Genomic DNA, 23,306 nt, shown 5'->3' on the forward strand with positions numbered 1-23,306 from the left:
TGCAAACCCAGAAGTGATTGTTCCGGTTTGCAAACATTCTTTTGGAATCCGAATGTCCGACGGGGCTTCCGATTGGCTGCAGGAGCTTACTGTAGCCAATCAGAAGCTGTGATTTGGTTTTCAAACATTTTGGAAGTCAAACTGACTTCCGGAACGGATTCCGTTCGACTTCCAAAGTACGACTGTACTTTTGTGATGACCAACGTTGCTTTAGCAAATGAATTTGGCTATCAAATCAAGCACGTAACATTAGTAAGGCTATAACTTGGTTAAAAACCACATTCTTAAGATTCTTTAAGTCAATAAATTAAATCTGAATATGGAAGAATAGCTCTGCAGGGAAAATGTAATTTGCCTTTAGCTGAGGATTGTCGGAACCTGTGGTCCTCTGGATACGATCAACCCCTACCAGCATGGCCAGTTGTCAGGGATAATTAGAAGTTCAACAACACCTGGAGGGCCATAGTTCTCCACCATTCCTGTTTTAGTTTATACATGTACATGCTGCAGTAGGTGTTTAAGAAGAGGCATTCCCCAAGTATGAAAATTGAGAAACATATTTTCTCAGATGGCACTTGTTATCTGAAGTTATGACTATATATGCTTAATAATTGCAATTAAAAACCATTTTGATTGTCTTAAAGTGCTCTCTATTACACTTTATGCCAATCAGTGTGGTTTTTAATTGCTCAATCCAACTGATCATTTCATGCCACATCTGGGGGGAAAAGCAATTCCCTTAAGTTCTACAGAGTACACAATTCTGACAATTGCCTTAACATTAAGGTAGGATTCTTACCGCTGATGAGGTACAAGGATGTTGTTGATTCCTCCCAGTTTTACGTTAATCTTTAGGCACAAGTTAGAGAGGGTTTGAGGAGATGTTTTTATGACATTCTTGACTTGAACACACTGCGTGGCCATCCCCAAAAGTGTGTCCCCCACACGCTTCACCTCGGCTGAGAAACAAGCATTGATGTGAAGGGACTTCAATATTTTACACCACAGCACAGTTCTAAAATCTGTCCCTGCAATGTCAGCTCACTAAGTCATGCCCAATGCACAGGATGTCAAGAGAAAGGTACAATATTAAAAAAGCAGCACAACTCTATATCTTCAGTACAGAATGAGGTCCCCTCCTGATAGGCAAAGAAAACTGGAGAGAATTGAACTCATGCTGACAAGAGGAGCTGATCTGCTTTTCTTCATATGGAGCTAATCTTCCCTAGCAGCTAATAGGGAGGAAAGCAATGAAGCTTAGCTGGAATGAGAGAGATCAACAGGAGAAAGAAAACCCAAGACAAAAGTTTCTCCTTCCTTGCAAATATGAATGCAAAGCTCTCCTTCCAGGCAAGAGTTTTATCTTATCCTGAACATCATTTCCCCCTCTTCCAGCTTGTCTATTTCTCAGCCTCACAAAATAGCAAGACACATACAACAAGTCTGACCTATGTTGCATGTCCAACTGGCCATTTCCTACAGCAACTTGCTATGCTAAGATTGCCATTTGAAAGTTTGAAAACAGAAGCGATCAAGCACAAGCTGAACCAAAATACAACTTTAATATTTATTTACCATACACTGGTGTTTTCCCTGGTAGGATGACTATGATGAGCTGGAGCCCAGAATATGTGTTTTTAAGGTGTCGGAACATAGGCTCCACACTGTCGGCACCTTGTGCATATTTACAGAAGCATGGTTGACCTTGGATTGGCATTCCTGCATCCTTGGAAATTTTGCGCAGCTGGTCTGTAAAACCCCTGGCAAAAAATGGAAAGCTTTCTGAAGGAGGAATAATGAACCATCCACCGATAGAAACTAAGCATACCCCCCCCAAAAAACCCTGAATACCTTTTTCTTCCAATCCCTAAAGTTGTGGGTGCACAGATCACATACTTTCTCCCTCCAGCTACTTCTTTCTGTAGTGAGAGCCTTCAACAAGATTTATGGTTATGATGGTACCACTCTCAAGCCCATTTAAAATGTTGTTTCAAGTTCCTGTTGATCACTGGTTTGCATTACACATGATTAAAAGCGTTGCCAGCACAGCTTTTAACCACACATAAGGCTGTCAGGGGCTGCTAAAGGAGAAACTACACACAAAGGAGAGGCTTTGTGGCCAATGTTTGTAGCCAATGGTTACTGTTTTACTATATAATAAAATCTTAAAATATACTGTCATGCTGCAGTTAAGTTGGCATGGCCTCCAAGACGCTGCAACTGCAGCATAGCGGAACAGCAGGTGGAACAGTTCAAGAGAGCTGAAGAAAAACAAGTGAGAACAGCTCCCCAGAAACTGTCCTGCTCAGGTGCTACTGCCCATCTCACGTCTTTAACCCTTCATTCAGTCCCTCCTTGCCAAAGTGTCAAAACAACCCCTTGAATTTCAATCATAAACCAAAAAGTAAAGATGTGAAAAACAGGTTGTCAGCAGCAAGGCAGCTTTTGGGTAAATAAATCTCATTTGTGAACAATGTCAGCAGCAAAGGTTGGACAGCTTCACAGGTCTTAAGGCAGAAACACAAAACTCATAGCCTCTTCTAATCGGTGACCTACCATGCAATAAAAACTGTGTAACATGAGGGCAGGGGAAGGAAGGGAGAAACAGCTCACTGCCTCATTAACAGGTGGCTTACTTCAGTATTTCTTCACGACATTGTCTCTGTGTTGCAAAGCAAGCAATTGCCCACATCTTGATTTCCACACCAGTATGAAATTGTTTTCCCCGCATATCCCACACACCATGACTTGGTGTGGCAACTGTTCGATTCTATGGAAATAAATGGGGAGAAAAAAATTAAATTAATGTACTGGTAAATTACAGTATGTGCATCAATAAATCATTCCACAGATGTTTAAACTCAGACGGTTCTACGAAGGGAAGAGCCGCTAATCAAAGTTAGAATCCCATCTGAATATTACACTAGGAGACAAACAAATAAGGGTTTCTTACCCGCCCTCCGTACTGCAACATGGGAGCTGGAAGCACACGCCCTGTCACATGAGCCATCTCATCACGGACTTTAAACTGAAATTCTTGAACAAATGGGTCGGCATCATAATTAGCACTTCTCACCTGGCATAAAAGTGGAACCAAAAACAGCCATATTGAATACACTTGCTATTGCAGAAGTGCTAATTTAAGGGTTCAATTCCTTTCTCCTCCTCTAAGTCAAAAGTAAACAACGTATTCCAAATGTGGAACAAGGTCCTTCTGTGATTCTTCAAGACAGACTTGGCTGCCTTAAATTACAAGCCATTTGAAAAAAATTCCATTAATATTTACTATTCATACCTCATTTGAAGATGCTTAAAAACTTTCTAAAGATGGCTGCTATGCCCTTAAGGCTGAAGCTCAAAGGTTGGCAAAATTAAGGCATGCATATTTCCTAGACCAGTGGCAAGGAGAGCACATACCTTTTATCATGCTCCATTTGAGGGGAAGCTGCCCTTTCTTAAGAGAAATCTAAAGCATCTACAACTAAATATAAGCAGAGTTTCTTCCAAAAGTTCAACCTAAGCCTCAGTAGACGATGACATACTATTACTGTTATTTATTGCATTTGTTAGGCTCTTTAGAAAAAAACAAATCTCAAAGCAACTTAACAGCAAGATGAAATACAAACAAGTAAAATATATTAAAAGCCAAATTAAAAATTTACATACAATGCAACATTCCTAAAATGTTCATCGAACAATAGAATATGACATCCTACCCATACCTACCTAAGGATGAGCTAATTACGGGCTAATTAAATACAAACATCTTAGCCTAGAACCTAAAAAGTGACTATGAAGGTGCCAGGTGTGTTTCCTGGTGGAGAGCATTCCACAAACAGGGAACCACTAGTGAGAAACCCCATTCTCATGTAGTCACCCTCCACACTTTCCTCAGATGAGGTACACAGAGAAGGATCTCTGAGGGCCACAGGGTCTCAGCTGGTTCAAGTGGGAAGAGGTGGACTTTGGGGTCCTGAGGATGGTGGCTTTATAAGTCCAAACCGGCACTTTGAATTGAACCCAGAAACTAATCAGTAGCCACTGCAGTTGGGCCAGAAGTGATTTAATAAACTCAGACCTGCTGGTCCCATTTGGTAATATGGTCACTGTTTCCTAACAGTATTCAATGGCAGTCCCATGTTTAATGTATTGCACTAATATAAATTAGAGGTTATTAGAGTATAGACAACTGAAGTTAAGTTACCCCTGTGCAGACAGGGTTGCAACTGGATCACCAGCCAAACCTGCTAGAAGATGCTGTGCACCACTGAGCACAGCAGTTGAGCCAGAAGTGCCCCTAAGCTCTATATCTACACCTTCAGGGTGAGTACAGCTCCTTCCAAAACAGGTCCATTTTGCACAAGGGCATATAACATTTATAGCCTGGCTTGCATAGTCCCAGGTTTGTACTCACTCCCTACAGACCATGGGCCTCATTAGGCCTGTTAGGCCTCTAAGGTTGGCCCACCAGACAGTTTTGGGCAAATCACACCCAACTTTCTCACGCAAATGAAAAAAACATACAAAGCATCTTACTAAAGGTTAGAAGAAACAAATTAGCCATAGGTCTTGGTATTTATAAGTCTTGAAGATGCAGAGATAATGAGATAAATGTTGCACTAACTTTCATGTACAAAGCAGATTAACCCAAGTTTTGTCCTCACTAATTGATTTCAGAGGTGGGGATAACAGTTATGAAGTCAGTAGCAACACACTCTACAACACTAAGCAGAAAAAATGGCAAAAAGGAGGCTGTGGGATTTAAGAACAAACTAGGAAAGGCCGTGTTTTATCTTCATTAGCCATTCAAGGGTACACAAGTCCTCTTTCTGATTCAAAAGCAAACTAACCAATCTGCTGATTTCTTCTTGTCTATCTGGCGCAGATCTTGCTGTTGCTTTTATCATGGTTGATGTTTGATTGTCTGTTAGTTTCTTGATACATCGCTGGCCTGCCACGATGTTACAAACCTGCAAAAATGGAACATGTCAGTCTAATGATGTACATTAAACAAATTTGTTGAAATCATTTATGAACCTATCATATTGCTTGCCAAAGCAATTTTAGAACTGTGTTCTAGTAATGTGAGCGTTCCTATGTGGTAAGAACCTCAGTGCAGTACATGTTTCCACAAAAGTTAGCTTTTCTAAAGCTTTCCTAAAGTTATCAATCTTCCTAAGATTCAACATTCAGCATAGGAGAAATTGAATGGCTTTAAAAGAGGATTAGACAAATTCATATTGAATAAGGTTATCAATGGTTATATTCTACCTTCACTGAAAGTGGAGGTATGCCTCTGAACACCAACAGTGGATAATCCTAAGTAGGAAGAGTGCTATTGGGTCCAGATCCTGCCTTCCTACCACAGGCTTCTGGTTAGCCAGTGTGAGAAAAGGATGTTGGACTAAATGGGCTGCTGTCCTGATTCCGCAGGCTCTTCTTATGTTCTTATGACAAGTTGACAGAGCCCATACCTTCCATGCAGAAGGTTCCAGATTCATTCCCTAGCATTGCCAGCTGAAAGATTAACAAGAAGCAAGGCTGAGAAAGAGCCTCTTGCTTGCAATTCTGAAGAGGAGCCGCCAGTCAAAGTAGACAATACTGGGCAAGATGAACCAACAATCTGACTGAATAAGGTAGCTTCATATGTTCATTGTAATCCACCAGTCAGAGCCAGTTCTTGAAGTGAATAGAGCTTGCAATCCTTCCACACAAAAACCTACTTACCCCAAACTTCCCTCATTTCAGCAACATTATTTAATGCAGTGTGCAGGGGGGCATTTTATTGCACCAAATCCTACCGAGCATCACCGGGTGGTGACCTGAAAACAGGTGCATTCCATAATTGTCACCTCCCTTTAGTATGCCTTCTCCCCTGCCATACATAAACCATATTCATCACAGATAGGTAGCTGTGTTGGTCTGCCATAGTCAAAACAAAAAAAAATCCTTCCACTAGCACCTTAAAGACCAACTAAGTTAGTTCTTGGTATGAGCTTTCATGTGCATGCACACTTCTTCAGATACACTGCTAGTGTGCATGCACACGAAAGCTCATACCAAGAACTAACTTAGTTGGTCTTTAAGGTGCTACTGGAAGGAATTTTTTTTGTTTCATCATTCATCAGTTGCTTCAGATGTCTTGTAAAGACATATCCTTTATCCATAAAATTAGATCTTGATGTTACTGGATTTACTTTTTCCATTTTTACACTTGCATCTCAGTTTTTATATTGCTTTATCTGTTTTTATATTGCTTTTATGTTGTATTTTTATATACCACTTAAATATTTTTAAATGCAAAGCTTTTAAATGAATAAATATTTGAAAGCTAGTTTTGTAACATACACGCACACCGTAAACACAATGAAGAGTCCTGTGGGCACCTTAAAAACTAGCTTGTTTATTATGGCATAAGCTTTCATGTACTAAAGCTCATTTCATCAGATAAATGGAGTTAGCCTTAGATGGCAGGCATGGCTGTAGAGAATGGGTGTATTTTTAAAAATGTCTATTTAACTTTTTAAAAAAATAAGCCACAAAATCTTTCCTTTATATAAAAAGTTTGGCAAACTGCTTGTACTGCACACAATTAAAACATCTGGCAAATACTTTTTGGCTACGCAAAGTAACAGTGTTCTGAATAAATTACTTCAAGAGGCAGATAGGTGTGTTTCTGCTCCTGTCCCACTTGTAGACAAGGAAGATGAGGATATTTCAGCTGCAGGTTGTATTTTTCTCTGAAGTACTGTGCTACTGTTCTCTCCACAGTCTGACCATTTTCTAACTGCAATGGGAAACTGAAAAGAGAAATTGAGTTTTAATCAGAGGAGAACTGAGGGAGTTAACTGCCTTCTGGAAAAAAATTACCGTATTTTTCGCTCTATAACACGCACCTGACCATAACACGCACGTAGTTTTTAGAGGAGGAAAACAAGAAAAAAATATTCTAAACGAAACAGTGGATGTATGATTTTTGTGGTTCATGCTGTGGCCACAGACATGTGATCTGACGGTGAGTTTGGGGTAGCCCAATGCAAAAATCCTGAGGATCCATGTGGATCCATGCTTTGTAACCACGTTTTTGCACCATTGCGGCCCCATGAAACAGTGGGTGCGTGTGTTTTTTGGTGCAGGCTGTAGCCATGGATATGCTATGTGATCTGATGGTGAATTTGGGGTGACCTAGTGCAAAAATCCTGAGGATCCATGTGGATCCATGCTTTGTAACCACGTTTTTGCACCATTGCGGCCCCATGAAACAGTGGGTGCGTGTGTTTTTTGGTGCAGGCTGTAGCCATGGATATGCTATGTGATCTGATGGTGAATTTGGGGTGACCTAGTGCAAAAATCCTGAGGATCCATGTGGATCCGTGCTTTGTAACCACGTTTTAAGTGGGGAGGGAAGGAAAATAACTCAAGGGACAAGGAGCAGGCGTGGGGGGTGTGGAGAAGGATGCTGCTGATAATGCAGGAGAGGCTCCTCTCTGGCGTTGCTCCTTTAGAACAAGCAGGCTCTGCGTCTCTCCCTCCTCCCCGGCAAGGAAACCATGATAGTAACCACTCTGAGAGAAATCAAGAAAAATTACGACCAACACTCTCCCCCAACAAGCGCAGTGAGGTCAAAACACACACACAGAGAGAGAGAGAGAGAGAGAGAGAGAGAGAGAGAGAGAGAGAGAGAACACTGGACCTAAAGTCGCAGGGCGCTGGAAGTCACAGGGACGCTGAGGGAGTGAACAGGAAGCAAGAGAAGGAGCAGGAGCCCTCTCTCTCTCACACACACACAGACACACAGAGTGTCAATTCTAAAGTCGGAGGGAGAGCGCAGGGAGAGTGAACGGGAAGCAGGAGGAGAAGGAGCCCTCTCTCTCTCTCTCTCTCACTCTCTCTCTCTCTCTCACACACACACACAGAGTGTCAATTCTAAAGTCGGAGGGAGAGCGCAGGGAGAGTGAAAGGGAATCAGGAGGAGGAGAACGATAGCTCAAGCACACACACACAGCCCCTATAGTGGCTAATCCAACATCGGACAGCAAAAAACTGCAGGCAGGGACAGAGAGCACGGGGTTGTTTTAAAGCAGCCAACCCCGCTCTGCTTCTCTCCCTCCTCCCGGCTAGGCTGGCTGAAAAGCTTTGCAGCTACTTAGCAGCTCAGTGGGGAGGAGAGAGGTTGTTTTAAAGAGGACGGGGTTGTTTTAAAGCAGCCAAGCCCGCTCTGCTTCTCTCCCTCCTCCCCAGCTCAGCTCGCTGACAGGAGCCACTTACACCCGCTTTGCTGTTTCAAAGCGAGCCACGGACAGCTCACAACTGCAGCAGATTCCCCCGCCATCTCTAGGCATTCGCTCCATAACACGCACAGACATTTCCCCTTACTTTCTAGGAGGAAAAATCTGCGTGTTATGGAGCGAAATTTACGGTAAGTGATTTTTCTGGAAGTTACACAACATTATTTTATGTCAGTCTTATAATAATAAATAACTTTTTAAACTTTATATCCTGCCCATCTGGCTGGGTTTCCCCAGCCACTCTGGGCGGCTTACAATATATATAAAAACACAACAAAGCATCAAACATTAAAAAAACAAAATATCCTACACGAGCAACAAAGAAACCAATAAATCAATAGAAACCAATAATAACAATAATAAACAGATTACAGTTATACCCAAATAAAATAACCACCAGCCCAAACTAAATATTTAACTAATAATAATAATAATAATAATAATAATAATAATTTATTTATACCCCGCCCATCTGGCTGAGTTTCCCCAGCCACTCTGGGTGGCTCCCAATCAAGTGTTAAAAACAATACAGCATTAAATATTAAAAACTTCCCTAAACAGGGCTGCCTTCAGATGTCTCTTAAAGATAGGATAGCTGCTTATTTCCTTCATATCTGAAGGGAGGGTGTTCCACAGGGTGGGTGCCACTACCGAGAAGGCCCTCTGTCTGGTTCCCTGTAACCTCATTTGTCACAATGAGGGAACTGCCAGAAGGCCCTCGGCGCTGGATCTCAGTATCCGGGCTGGACGATGGGGGTGGAGACACTCCTTTAGGTATACAGGACCGAGGCCGTTTAGGGCTTTAAAGGTCAGCACCAACACTTTGATTTGTGCTCAGAAACGGAACCAACATCAACCCAACAAAAACAAAGCAGAGGAACCAAAATGAGAACCATTTAAAACATTTTAGCCAATTGCCCCAACCCAAGAGTTGTTCCAGTAATGTCCCTCCGGCCTCTAAGGAGCCTCTCTTAGGAAGGACACAAAGTGGCTTCAAATCAGTGTGTGCATCCATGAATACAAGGGAATAATACAAAAATAAAAACAACAGCAACAATGTATTTTTAAAAAGTACTGTGCAATTTGGGTCTATGGACCCCAATAAAGTTATGTGTATGTGTAAATAAAAAACCAATACAGTGTCATGCATTCCAAATTCTAGAAAAATTGGATGGTGGATTTTTACTGTGGCCATGTATGCAACATTCCAGTCAATTGTTTAAAACATTTGCTTACGTTTGATGACTGGCAGGTCTCCGTGTAACATTACAGACACGGTACTTTCGTCTCATTGTTCCACAGTGAGTCACTTCAACCTTCAGACCTATGTGAAAACAAAGGGGGGAAGAGAACTACTGATGTCACAGAATGGCTGCACCCAAAATGGTACATGCACAAGCTGTTTTATAACAGAACATGCATACTGATGTACAGCAGAATAAGAATGCCATCAGGCTTCTTATTATGGAACAATTCTACAAAGAATGGTTACTCTGAATGTCTCATTTCATATGCAAAGCAAGGGAGTCTGGGGGAAAAGAGGGTCCAATAGACCTTTGGACAGATAATGCCAACTTTCCATTGGGCCCCTTTTGCACAAGCACATACACATGACTTGATCTCATGCTGATAAGGCAACTGGGAGAAGATGGTACAAATGTACAGGAAACTGCATGGCTTGGCACCTATGACATTACCAAAATACATTCACTCTTATCTGTAATTGTGTGTCCCAATGAAATCTGGTGAGCTAAGTCTTTAGGGGTGGTATTGGCTTGTTTTTGTTTTATTATGTATTTTGTGTTCTCATTTTGTATTTTTATGTTGTCAACCGCCCTATGATATTCGGATGAAGGACGGTATACAAATTTAATAATAATAATAATAATAATAATAATAATAATAATAATAATAATAGATAATAAATGCATTCTCGCTCTGCTTGCTCCGGGACCTTTACTGTCAAACTGCCATTTGACTAAAATAGCATGACATATAAACATGAGTGTACACTATACCACTTTCCTCTAGCAGCATTGTGTGCAGTGATTGAGGTGAAGCCACCCTCCTCATTGGAGGTTTTTAAAGAGAGGACTGTTGGCCATCTGTCTTGGATGCTTTAGTTGAGATTCCTGCATTGCAGGGGGTTGGACTAGATGACCCTTGGGGGTCTCTTCCAACTCTGTGATTCTATGATTTTATGAATCTATCAGTCAAAGCTTTCAAATCACCTCTTCATGGCTGTGCCAGAGGAGGGATGAAGAAGCAGAAGAGCATGAGCTTCTAACTTATACAGGTGCACTTACTAGTGCCAACAGTTCAGTTTGTACGCTGAGAATCTTATTTTGGCAAGCAGCAGCACTGTGGTGGCTGAAGGAATACTAAGTGAAAATATGAAACAAATATTGATGCCAAAAATGGCTAACGGTTATGAGACAAAGATACAATGTTGAAGAAGTATGCTCCTAGACAGTATGGCCTTTTGACAATCCATGTTCAAGTCTCCACAGTTAAGAGGACTAGAGACTTCTTTGTATGATTTTCAGGGGCTGGGATAAAGGCAACCTTTTCCAGAATACAAATCTCTTACCAGAACACACATTTCATGCAAATTAGTGTATGAGCAGCACAAAAGATGAAGAATCATATACACTTTAAATGAACTTCAAGAAGAGCAGAGGAAAGGCTTCTGAGAGAATTATAAGCTACTCTACATGGATGAGTGCTCTATTTTCTTCTTACCCTTTATCTCTTTGGTGAATTTTACCCGGTGAGAATCAGTCAGAGGTCGTGGCTGTTCATCAATGTTGTGAATATCGAGAACTTCACACATAAACTGAATTACAGGTTGTGCTTTGTAGAAGGCAGTGGCAGAAACTAAGAGCAGAAAATAGAGCAGTTAAAAAGTATAAGTTTTCCAAAGCTTTAAAAGCAAATGAAATGGCTTCTTTCTGAAGACTAAAATAAACCATTGGTACACAATAATTAGTTCTGTGTATACATTTGAAGAAGAAATCATTAAAATCACCACTATGCTTTGGGACAACAAAATGCCATGTAGTACATTTTCTAATTAAAATTATTATCTCATGAATTTAGAGCAAGTTTCCCCAAACTTCTCAGTTTACTGATCCTTTGTCATCACCCATCCACTCTGCAAATTCTTAGGAAAGTAAATGAAATAAAGTTTAAAAATATCAATATTTAATCAACATTTATTAATCATCAATCACCAATAACAGGAATCATCAAATGTAAAAATATATATTAATACAGAGGTTTATCAATGGCAAGGAAGGTACACTTTGTACATGCCCACATAAATAAAAACAAAAACTAGGGGTGCAATATTAACCACTTTGGGAAACACTGATTTAGAGGGTTCATATTGAAAACAAGTAATAATTAATCTTATGTAGGGCAATAAACTCATGACTACCAAAGTGAGCAAAACAGTGGAAGTCTCATAGTAAGTTACACAAATAATTATGCACATTTACTCCTATATCACTCTGTCAAATTTCAACCAGCCTAAGTTCTCCTTCTACCCACGAAGAAATAGAACACCCAGCATCCATATTTTCATACTTGCACAAAATGTTAAACTTGCAAGTTAGACTCAAGCCTGAAGTTTCTCCCAAACTAATAAGATCTCCAAAGCAAGTCCAAAAAAAAATGCCATTAATCTAGTTTCGGGGGAGGGGAAATAGCAGGCACTCAAATTCACATATAAGGGCACAATTCTATACAACACCATTTAAAAAATGCTGAAAGGCACTGAACTGTAACAGCAATATATTAGCAAGAAGAAGTTAACAATAGTCGAAATATCATTATAATTACAAAGCTTACAAACAACCATATGGCGCAAAACAAATGACTATTGTATTGAAGAATGCTCAAAGCAGCTGAGAGGAGACAGGTTTGCAGATAAGGTCCTGTTTCAATGATCTTCATAAGATCATGACACCTCAAAAACGTTTCAAGGTCCTGAATGAGTTTTCACAACTGGGAGGACTTCAGGAATGTTTAGCGCTCCAAATAAATTACTCAATTGCAATAAGATAATACAACTGCAAGCGTCCAAAATTATTTTTTCCTCCCATATTTTAAACATGATGTCACTGTAAAACATCACTCAAAAAGCATTTAGGGGTATTTGAGACTTTGCTACATTATAAAGGCTTACTTAACTTAGGGGTGAATTTGTTGCCACTTTTGCCATGCTGTGTGTGGGTGAATGCAAGGCAATACGTTTCAAATGCTTTCCATACAGCAGAATTACTAGACTGTGAAACAGTTAACGAGGCGTTTTTGAGGTTCCCAGGCCTCAAGTGCACCAAACAGAATGTCCCCATACAAATATAACAAAACATTCTTCAGACATGCGTCACCACCAGCAGCCCGCCAACTTCACATGACGCATGCTAGCCGACGCCTACAGATGCTGATTAACTGAATGAACACAAATAGCTTGTGTGCATCCCCCCAAAAACCTCAACCTGCTGCAGTTTGTCACCATGGTAACCAAACTTGCTACACCAATTAGAAAACATTTTATAAGTACCCAGTTCTGGATGGGCAACAATTAAGAAGTTTCAGTGGACTTCTTACAGGTTTCATCTTCAAACCACATTACAGAATGAAGTTATCCTGCGCTAATAGTTTCATTCCTCAAATACAACATTCACACAGGCAGTTTAACCTAAATATGAATTAGTATGTTGCTCATAACTTTTAAACCTTGTCTATTCTAGCGATAAGATTAAAAGCAAAGCACCTTCATGTCAGAAACTGGGAGGGGGGCATTCTTCAGAACTGCAAGTATTACAAATAATTTCAGTGTTAAGATGCCTTCCCCCATGAAATCATACCAAAGTCAGTGACCTGTTAGTAATTAACCAACTCAAGTTCTGTCAATGTGATTTTGCTTATGCACCTATCACTGCCTGATGAAAGGCATGGCTTTCATTAGTAATGCCTGCTTTCCCATCTACCTTGTTACTCTAATTAGCAGACAATATTTCTATCATATGCTCTTGGATTCTTGGGCTTAAGTGTTTCTATAATTCAAAAAATTATGAAGGAAAATATTTGCAGCACACCTCACACCATCTACAAAGGAGAAAAGCTGGCAGGAACAATATATAGAACAAGGCAATTTGCATGTTAACTATTTTGATTAGTTATCAAAATTTACTGCAATGAACTATATCTATATATGTATACTATTTCATACTCCGATACAACAGCCATTTGTAGAGACAACATACTTCTTCATGCTGTCAGAGAACTGGCTTACCATCAATATTCAGCATCATTTTCCACATTGCAGGTCGAACAGACTGATGGAATCCAAACCATACTTCCCTGCCACCTCCCAAGGGATGATCATAGCCTTCTGGAGCAGAGAAAAAGGAGCGGCCTACAGGTGTATACCTATATCAAGAAGAAGTTATGTTACTCCTGTAGCTAAATATTTAGATGGTAGGTGCATAGCCAATCTAGGAATGAATCTTTCAAATGTTCCAAGAGTTGCAATTCCATAAGTGGCAGAAGTTATTATGAAAATAAACAGCCTTGCAAGGTCCTGCTTTGAAATAGTAACATATATTTACATATTTAACTTGGGTCTGAAATTGCAATAGATATGGAAGTGGGATTAAAGGTCAGAGCGTGGAGACTAATTTTTTACAGCACCTATTCCACACTTTTCATGCGAAAGGGTTGGATAGACACTTCCCTGTCAACCTCATTTGGGGTTGAAAATGGGAGTCTCATGCTTCAAGCTTGATCCAGTATATTACTGGGCCTGCTGAAATCATAGGAATGATTTGCTGAAGCTGGAAGGCATCAAAATATGTTGGCAAATGAGGGACTCTCCAACTTCCCAAGCTGGATTCAAAATACAATGACAAGGAGGATAACCTAGGACATTTGGAGCAGCTTTAATGTGTTGCCTTCTCAACTTAGGAGCAGATATGCTTCTGTTACTCTTTCCTCAAAATTTTGTCCTTGTAATTACAGTACCAGAAGGTGGGACCAACAGAAGTTGTTCTTTTGTTTTGTAATTTTTATGCAGGAGATCTTCAATGAATGATTAAGCCTTTATTGACTAAACTACCAGGTAGTCAGCCCAATTTTGTGTTAAATATTTGCTGGGAGATCCCTCTAAAATCCACAACCAGCAAGGGGTTGCTTTAACACATGGCTTTATTTGGGTTTAATAACTTGAAGTTTGTGTATTTGTTATATTTGGGGTTCCTCGGTGAAAAATAGAATAAAAATTAAGAGTATACAAAAGTTGTTTGACTTAATCTTTTTTCCCCTCTGAGAATTCCATCAGAAAATAATAGCAATAACAAAGAGCATGTTTTAATTTTTTTAATGGCCAAGGGCTGTTCTGATTGTCATTTTATTTTGTTTTAAACTTTCCATCTTGTCTATGCTACTTTGAGAAAAGAATGTGCTCTGATAAGGAGACAGGCAATTCAAGCTTTTAAGGCAGAGACTGTAACATCTTAAGGTGGAGAGTAAGTTGTTAATAAGACCAACACTCAGTATGGTAAAAACACTGTTGGACACCCCACTGACCACTGGCATTGTGCAGCAATTATTGGATGAGCAACTAAAAGAGGTAAGAGCTGAGGTGGATAAGATGGTGAATGAAAATGAACATGGGGAAGATGAGGTTAAAAAAGACACAGAACCTTTGGAGAACAATATTGATAAAGTACTGTCACAACAGGAGAGTTGAATGGTAAAGCTGGAGACAGTAGATGATGAAATGGAGAGGACCTTCACACAGGTGCCTGGAGGACTAAAACAGTCAAGAAGTGGACTTATGAATGTTGGAGAAGTGGAATGAAGCCATGGACTGAGAGATTGTTCTGAGTTGGCAGAGATAGAGCTGAGAAAGGATTCTGTGTACAATTTGGAATGAATTTAGAAGAAAAAGCTACCAAGCCTTTGGCAACTCTTCTGGAAAAGAAAGAATCAGAATTGGAAAGATAAATTAGGATGGAAGATCACAGCCATAGAAATGGGATCAGAAGATATGGAACTGGGTGTGAATTAATGAATATACAATAAGTAAATAACTATGGATTACTGTTTCAATATATGACCACAGTGGAAAGACTCCTGTGTGAATAAAGATGAAAAGTTCTTGTTTTTCAGCATTGGAAGTAAAGTTGTTGTGCTAAACTGGAAGAACATGTGGACATGTACTGATTGTGGACATGTACTGATGATGATGATAATAATAATAATAATAATAATAATAATAATAATAATAATAATAATTGGAGAACCCCTTTTAGACTTTTTGTGTGGAAGGGAAAATGAATGAACTTGAGATGTCAGAAGACTGGGAAAATATTGCCTAGCAGAAAGAGGAACAGCTGGGTACTACCGTGGAGTGAATACTGTGAATATTTTGAATAATCCTTATATGAAATACCTGACAGATGGAGAATCGGAAGCCCTTTTTATTTCTATCTCTTTTATTATTTTTATCTTCCTGCTTCTTTTTCTTATTTTTTTCCCTTGCTTTGCTTTTGTTTCTGTTTTGCTTCTTTTGGTGTCCTCTACTCTGGATTACTAAGGGAATTGGACACACATGAAGGTGATGGATGGTTGATGAAGGGCCTTGTGTGAGAAGTGGGGAAGGAAAGATATCCCAAGGTGGGAAGCTGGGAGAAGAGAAGCTCCAAGGTAAGAGCTGGAAGGGTCCACCTCCTTCTGTATGAGACAAGGATTAAAAATTTCCTTTGAGATAGAACTTTGTACTTCCTTTGCTCTTCCTTTCTTTTTCTATTTAGATTAGTTTGTTTTTTATTGTACTGTATGATGAAAAGATTCAACAAAATTTAAAGAAAAAGTAAATAGCAGACTTCTGAAAGCATACATACACAGAAAGTTGCTATAAAACATACAAATGTGGCTCCACAGTAGTCTTAGTAGATTAGACAAGCAAAACACTGTCATAGTGTGATTGGTATTCTTTTACTGCTCTGTTGTGGCCATTATCTTACTGCCTGCCAGTTGCCAACACGAGCATCTCATGTCCTTGATCACTTCTGAACGACCTCATTGTGAAAAGGCTTTCCAATTAACCATTGGTCTTCCAGAAGAATTATGTACATGTCTAGAAGTAGCAATGTGCTCAGTGGACAAAACTGAGAAACCTTTACTCATATCACTAATGCAAAATGTGGATGAACCCTTTCTCTCCCTTACCCTGAAAAATGTGCATAGGAGTGTAAAGAGATCCATTCATAAAGATGAACTTTAAAAAGATAGATAATGTGTTCAGAGAATGACAGGGAACCTACTTCATGGAGGGTAAGTGTCGTAGCACCACATCGACAGCATGAACAGGGTTAGTGCTGATTGGCTTGTCTAATTCCAGAGGTTCAGGCAAGGTTCGTCCTGTCAGAACCTCATGCAGCAAGTGCCAGCTCACCCGGGAAACAAACTTTATTGACACCTTGAAGGGACGATCTTTACCACCTTCTCCAGGCAATGTTACATCCAAATCAACCTGTTAAGAGAAAAAGCCATAGGAGAGGATACAGAGAAGTAGAATCCTAAAGTAAGTAATTTATCTGCAAGTGTTACTCTTTTTCTTCCTCTGGCCAAACTGTACTGAAGGATTTAAACCTATTTTACCAAATAGAAGACTGAAGAAATGCTAGGCATCTATGTGAATGACAATGAAATGGCATTCCAGATTAATTCAACATACAGAAATGGGAAACCATGGGAAAATCAAGGCCTAATGTTAGTGCCTTGAATCCTTTTACCTCTCATCACCAGTGAAGTTAGAAAATCAAACACATCAGCACAACAGTGGTACCTCTGGTTATGAGCGTTTCTGGTTACGAAAGCTTCAGGTTAGGAGCTCCGCTAACCCGGAAGTAGCTGCTCCTGGCTGCGAACTTTGCCCCAGGATGCAGCAGGAGGCCCCAGCAGTGAAAGTACGGTTCAGGATAAGAACGGTTTCAGCTTAAGAACGGACCTCTGGAACGAATTAAGTTCGTAACCAGAGGTACCACTGTAATCAGATTCTGCATCAGATGCATCACACAGCAGCTGTCATGGGAATTTCTAAATGTATCCAACCCAGTCTACTGTGGCAAGGGCAGGGAACCCCGTGGATCCCAGATGTTTTTGGACTCCCAACTCCATCAGTCTCAGCAAGCATGGGCAATGGATAGAGGTGAGTGTAGTTAGAGCCCAAAATCTGGTGGGTCATTGGATTTCCAACACTGTCTTATGGCCAAACTAGACAATGCATTAAGTGTGCGATTGCATTTCATGTTAAAAACAACAACAAAAACCCACAACGGTGGCAGAGAGATCAGGACCACCAAGGTTTAACCCTTTCCTTCCAAGCAACAGATCTAATAAAAGCTGAAACCATTTGCTTCAGAAAGAAAGCTGAAAGTGGCCACAACAGCAGCTACTGCTAATGTCCTTAAGGGAGAATTGTGCCCTTGGGAGGATGGTAGGATGTGTTTAACCCCACCTTGCCGAAGTCCCAAACCTGAACTTTTCCCTCCAGTGTAGCTGCTCTTTTGTTGTGACATGTGATCACATATTTCAAATGTAATGTAGTTTGGCCCTCAGAGAATACAGTTCTGCCTGTTTGCCAGGATATGCCAGAGCTCACAGTGAAATTAAGAACTGCATCCACTGGCTATGTTGCTGCAGACTGGATGTGTGTGCACACTCAATGTATCTCACCCACACTAGACTGACCATTTGTGTTGCAAGACTGTGTCCAGCGGAAATGTGTCCAATTACCATGTAAACCTTGTCAATTTCATACACAAAAACTCAACTATTTAGTCCTCAATCCCAACTAAAATAAACTCAACTGCATTTGTGCATACTCAACCCATTAATCCCCACTCCTCCCCTTCCCCCTCATCCTGTCTGTCATTTCTCCCATCGCCCAGATTTAGATAGTAAGGTCCTCCAAGACCTGCCATTCTTTGTAAAAATACCACACAAAGTGGTTGCAATGTACCATAACAATCAATAAAACCTTAACATTTTCAGAAAAGATTTCATTTATCTTACAATTAGAATTTATGGAAGGACAAACTATCTTACCCCAGTTGTTGCAACGGGGAGCGGATTGGCTGTATAAAGGCTTCTTTTACCATCATAAACAGGTCTGCGGTCCCCAAATATTGTCACTTTAAAATGCTGCACCATTGAATCTACCACCTCCCTAGGGAAACAATATATATAATTTTAAAACAGTATGGCACTAAGGGAGAAAGTAAGAAAAACACTACATTTCAGCCCATTTTAATATTTTCAGCATTTAACCAAGTCATTACAGAGCAATTATCTAAAAAATGGTTCACTGAATTATGAAGTCAGAACAAAACAAAGTTTTAAGAGTGTGCATAAGATGGGAGAGAATGGTTATTGCTTTTTCCTCAGTGCCAAATAAAATTTTAATAAAAAGAACTCAAAATGACAGGTTGCTGCATGTGTTTAACTGCTACAAGAGAAATGCTACGCCCCTGTGCTTTCCAACACTCTTAATTTCCTTATGCAAAGCTGAGAACAATTCAGTTCTTTACATATTCCAGTGAACATTTCTTGTTACTGCAACTCCTCTGACTGGTGATGGCAACAATTACAGCACAGTGACCTTGCGGCTGCATCTTATCCTGTTAAAAGTCATTGTTGTCTTAGGCCACTGAAAACATAAGTCTTCGTAGAGAAATAATAAGTTGCATTGAACTTTCTTCCCAAGTTTAATGCAGTAACAGAAGAAAAAACTGCCCATCTCATTGCAAAGAAATTCCCAATCACAGTGCAAAAAATCAAATGAAGTTTTTATGGATACTTGAACTGAGGGCAAAAAAAAAAAAAAAAAAAATCCTTCCAGTAGCACCTTAAAGACCAACTAAGTTAGTTCTTGGTATGAGCTTTCGTGTGCATGCACACTTCTTCAGATACACTGCTAGTGTGCATGCACACGAAAGCTCATACCAAGAACTAACTTAGTTGGTCTTTAAGGTGCTACTGGAAGAAATTTTTTTTGTTTTGACCATGGCAGACCAACACGGCTACCTATCTGTATCTGAGGGCAAAAAGTTATTGCTCTCCCCTCTGCTTATTTTCCTGATCTTTATTACTGATCTTAGGAAAAACTACTCAATGAGATTTTTTGGCTGAGCAGAGTAAAAATAAAATATTATGATGAGTTATTTTCCAGCCTTAGGATTTCTTCACACATTTAGTCGTCTTAGGTGGATACCTCAAGATTGTAAGGGTACACAACGTGGCACAATGGGAATGTGTTCGAGAATGCACATATATCAGATTCATGAGTTTGGCTGTGGCTTCATGTTGAGTATATATTTGATGGCTTAAACAACAGTTTGTTTCTGTGTAGCGAGTGACATGGCCCTAAACATCATGGGGAATGCTTCTCAGTGGGAGTGAGGTTTTCAAAGGCGCATCTCTGCACTACCAGTACTGCCAATAAAGTTTTGTTTATTTATGTTATTCCATTTATAGTAAACTTTCCACAAAGTATCTCAAGGCAATTTTTGTGTAGAAACATCAATGAAAACAATTCAGAACAATTCCATATATACAAACCATTTCTGCATGAGACAGATGATCTGCAAAGCACAGAATCAATTGGGTATATGAGAGTTAAACACTCTCTGAGGTATCCTGGTCCCAGTCTATATAGGGCTTTGTGCACATAACAAACACCATGAACTTAGCTTCATGGTTAATTGGCAGGCAATGCAACTGTTTTAGCAGCTGAATGACATGGTGGTGATTGTCTGCTCTGTGAGCAGTCAAGCTGCTGCATTTTGCACTAGTTGCAGCCAATCTCAAGGGCAGCTCCACCTAGAATGTATTGCAGTAATCCAACCCAGGTTACCAGGGCATGGACAAAAGCTGAAGGGAAATACACCAAAGGTAGCCATTGATCCACCAAGACTGGAATAGACACATGGGTGCCTCCCTTTGCAACAAACCACTTACCAACACATCAGATAGGACCACCATGAAGCTGAGTGAAAAGGGAATTCAGAATACAAGATGGGAAAACTAAAACAATTTTATTGAGATAGAACTTAAGCTGAAGTATTGTTTCTTAAAGTTTTCCTCCGGATATGAACTTAATTCGTCCTGGGGGTCCATACTTACCCCGAAAAGTCCATATCCAGAGGCGCCACGTCTGCACAAGCGTGCGGTGCGATACAGCACTTTTGTGCACGCGCGAAGAGCGCTTCTGTGCATGTGCGTGGTGCGAAACCCGGAAGTATACACTTCCGGGTTTGCCGCGTTCGTAACTCGAAATTACGTTACCTGAAGGGAACGTAACCCAAGGTACCACTGTATATGGAGTTACTGTCTGTTTAAGTTACATACTTGACTGTATTTTACTACTACAAACTGGAGAATTTTGCCTGAAAGTAGTATAAAAATGTAATTAAATACAGACTGTGCATCTGATGGTATGGAAGTCTAGTGAAAACAAATGATGCTGGTGGACTATAGCCTTAATTTTCCTCCTCAAATCATCTGGAGCTGTCTCAATTGCACAATGACTGTGTTCAGACCTGCTCTTAGACAAGGAGTTGCACCTATATGGCTTGTGGCACTTTCAGTAAAATTGTATTTGATGCTACCAAGAGCAAGATGCTACTGTAGTTCTGCCTCATTATCATTTCCTGAAGGCCAGCCAGACTCAGTTTGACATCCTTAGGAATACATATCAGGTGTGCACCAACAATATCCTTATTCCTTGTCCTAGCTCAGCTAAATCCTAGAGGCCTGGCTGCTAGACTGTTAAAAATATTTTTGTCACTTCTTTTCACAGATAAACACAGTATATTAAGCAAGTAAAAGGGAAAACACGTCAACGTGATCTCCATACTAATCCCAGCACCTCATGGGCATCAAATTTTGGCCTCACTCCCCATCCCCCCCACGCAACAAAGCAGTTTGCAGCCCACAGGTTCCACGATGAAGTACTCTTGTGGCCCACTTGGTGTGAAAAGTTGGATGACCCTGCTCTAGAATAAGCATGTATCAGAGGACTAGGTGCACAGCAATGGAACACAATACTTCAATAATAATAATAATAATAATAATAATAATAATAATAATTATTATTATTTATTTATATCCCGCCCTCCCCAGCCAAAGCCGGGCTCAGAGCGGCTAACAACAGTAAAATGATACAACATTCTAAAATCATTTCATTATAAACTATGATTTCCCACTGCACATTAGCTAACCCGAAGATCAAAGCAGCTATCTTGAATATACTTGAATAGTAGCATCCAGCAACATTATGGGGTCATAGCAAACAAAAATTTAAATGCAAAATAAAGTTATTCTGAGAACTTGGGAGCCATCCACCACCACACTGTACAAACACTAGGTGATGAAACTTCTCAGCAGGTATGAAATCATTCAGTTATAAAAGCATGAGTTCACACCAACTGCATATTGCAGTATCTACTAGAGCTAGAGTTCAAGTAATCTGCCTTTTCTGTAAATTACATGCTTACATTTGCTTCCCAAGTATGACTTATCAATAAAAGCAACATCTCAAAGCTCTAGTACAGAATTAAAACTATTTGATCCTGGGGACTTTGGACAGTTACTTTCTTTAAAGTTAAATCAGTCTGTCAAGCGTTTTAGTGAGCATCTTTAACCTAATGGCCCAGGAAAGAGTTCTCACTTGTTTGGATGCAAAGACTTTCAGGATAGCATTAAACACACACACACTCTCTCACACTCTACTGCAAGCGTCTGAATAGTTAAAAGCATATTGAAGCATTATTTGAAACCAATTAAAACTAAACTTTTCTTAATATGCATTTCATTTCTCTACAGCATCAGGCTGGATAAATGTCTTTTCTTGCCTGGAAGGCTTCACCATGCAGAGGACTGGCCAGGTGGGATCTGGGAACGAAAGAAAGCTCCACAAACTGTTCATTGCAAGAATAAAAGCTAAAGAAGAACTATTACTAAGAGAAGGCATAAAGCTCTGCCTACATTACTCAATAAGGGATGCAAGTGGCGCTGTGGGTAAAACCTCAGTGCCTAGGACTTGCCGATCGTATGGTCGGCGGTTCGAATCCCCGCGGCGGGGTGAGCTCCCGTCTTTCGGTCCCAGCTCCTGCCCACCTAGCAGTTCGAAAGCACCCCTAAGTGCAAGTGGATAAATAGATACCGCTTTATAGCGGGAAGGTAAACTGCGTTTCCGTGTGCTGCGCTGGTGCTGGCTCACCAGAGCAGCTTCGTCACGCTGGCCACGTGACCCGGAAGTGTCTCCGGACAGCACTGGCCCCCAGCCTCTTAAGTGAGATGGGCGCACAACCCTAGAATCGGACACGACTGGCCCGAATGGGCAGGGGTACCTTTACCTTTACATTACTCAATATTAATGCCATTTACAAACTGCACTTTCAACATAAGCTACTCTTGGGGGAAAGTGTGACTGTCCATCACAAGAGGCAGAACAGAAGTCTTACAGCCCAGCTTTTATTTTAATTTTATTAAATATAACTAGCATCTACTTTAATTAATCATGAGGCCATTCTTCTACAAATGGCTAAGTGAGGTGCATTCAAGCTACAGATTATAATTTGCTTGTAAAGCCTTATTTCGCATCATAAACAGAACCAATCCAAATCAAAACTGGGACTGGCAGAATTTTTGTTCTGTCTGCTGGAACTGAAGCAAGCATTTCCATTGAGAAATTAAGCAGCCCACCAAGGAATGCAATTGACCCCATCACACAAATAAGCAAACAGTTCCAACTGCAAAAGGAAAATATCATAAAGACATGAGACCACTTATAGAACTTCAGCTGTACAAAGGGTGTTATCAGAAAAGATGGAATCAAATTCTTTTCAAACAAATGCTAACTTTAAAAGTTGTTTTTAATTCCTGGTTGAATGTGATGTTTTCTCATTTACTCACTGAATACTTAATGTCCTAGTGATTCCT

The 23,306-nt window shown here is 40.2% G+C and overlaps 1 protein-coding gene across 3 annotated transcripts in view; it reads right to left on the reverse strand.

Moving 5' to 3' along the window:
- LOC309375601 (protein argonaute-3) overlaps positions 1–23,306 on the reverse strand; it is a 56,388-nt gene that overhangs the window by 10,801 nt on the left and 22,281 nt on the right. For all 3 annotated transcript variants that reach the window (XM_081921438.1, XM_081921437.1, XM_081921439.1), the window contains exons 3-13: positions 18,411–18,531; positions 16,625–16,833; positions 13,591–13,727; positions 11,031–11,165; positions 9,525–9,612; positions 6,653–6,800; positions 4,851–4,970; positions 2,954–3,076; positions 2,637–2,770; positions 1,576–1,760; positions 800–959 (exon numbers count right to left, since the gene is read on the reverse strand). In XM_081921438.1, coding sequence (XP_081777564.1) covers positions 800–959; positions 1,576–1,760; positions 2,637–2,770; positions 2,954–3,076; positions 4,851–4,970; positions 6,653–6,800; positions 9,525–9,612; positions 11,031–11,165; positions 13,591–13,727; positions 16,625–16,833; positions 18,411–18,531 — 1,560 coding nt within the window. The remainder of the gene's footprint in view (positions 1–799; positions 960–1,575; positions 1,761–2,636; positions 2,771–2,953; positions 3,077–4,850; positions 4,971–6,652; positions 6,801–9,524; positions 9,613–11,030; positions 11,166–13,590; positions 13,728–16,624; positions 16,834–18,410; positions 18,532–23,306) is intronic.

Source organism: Podarcis melisellensis (assembly GCF_964234715.1).
Source record: "Podarcis melisellensis genome assembly, chromosome: 8".
Taxonomy (NCBI): Eukaryota; Metazoa; Chordata; class Lepidosauria; order Squamata; family Lacertidae; genus Podarcis; species Podarcis melisellensis.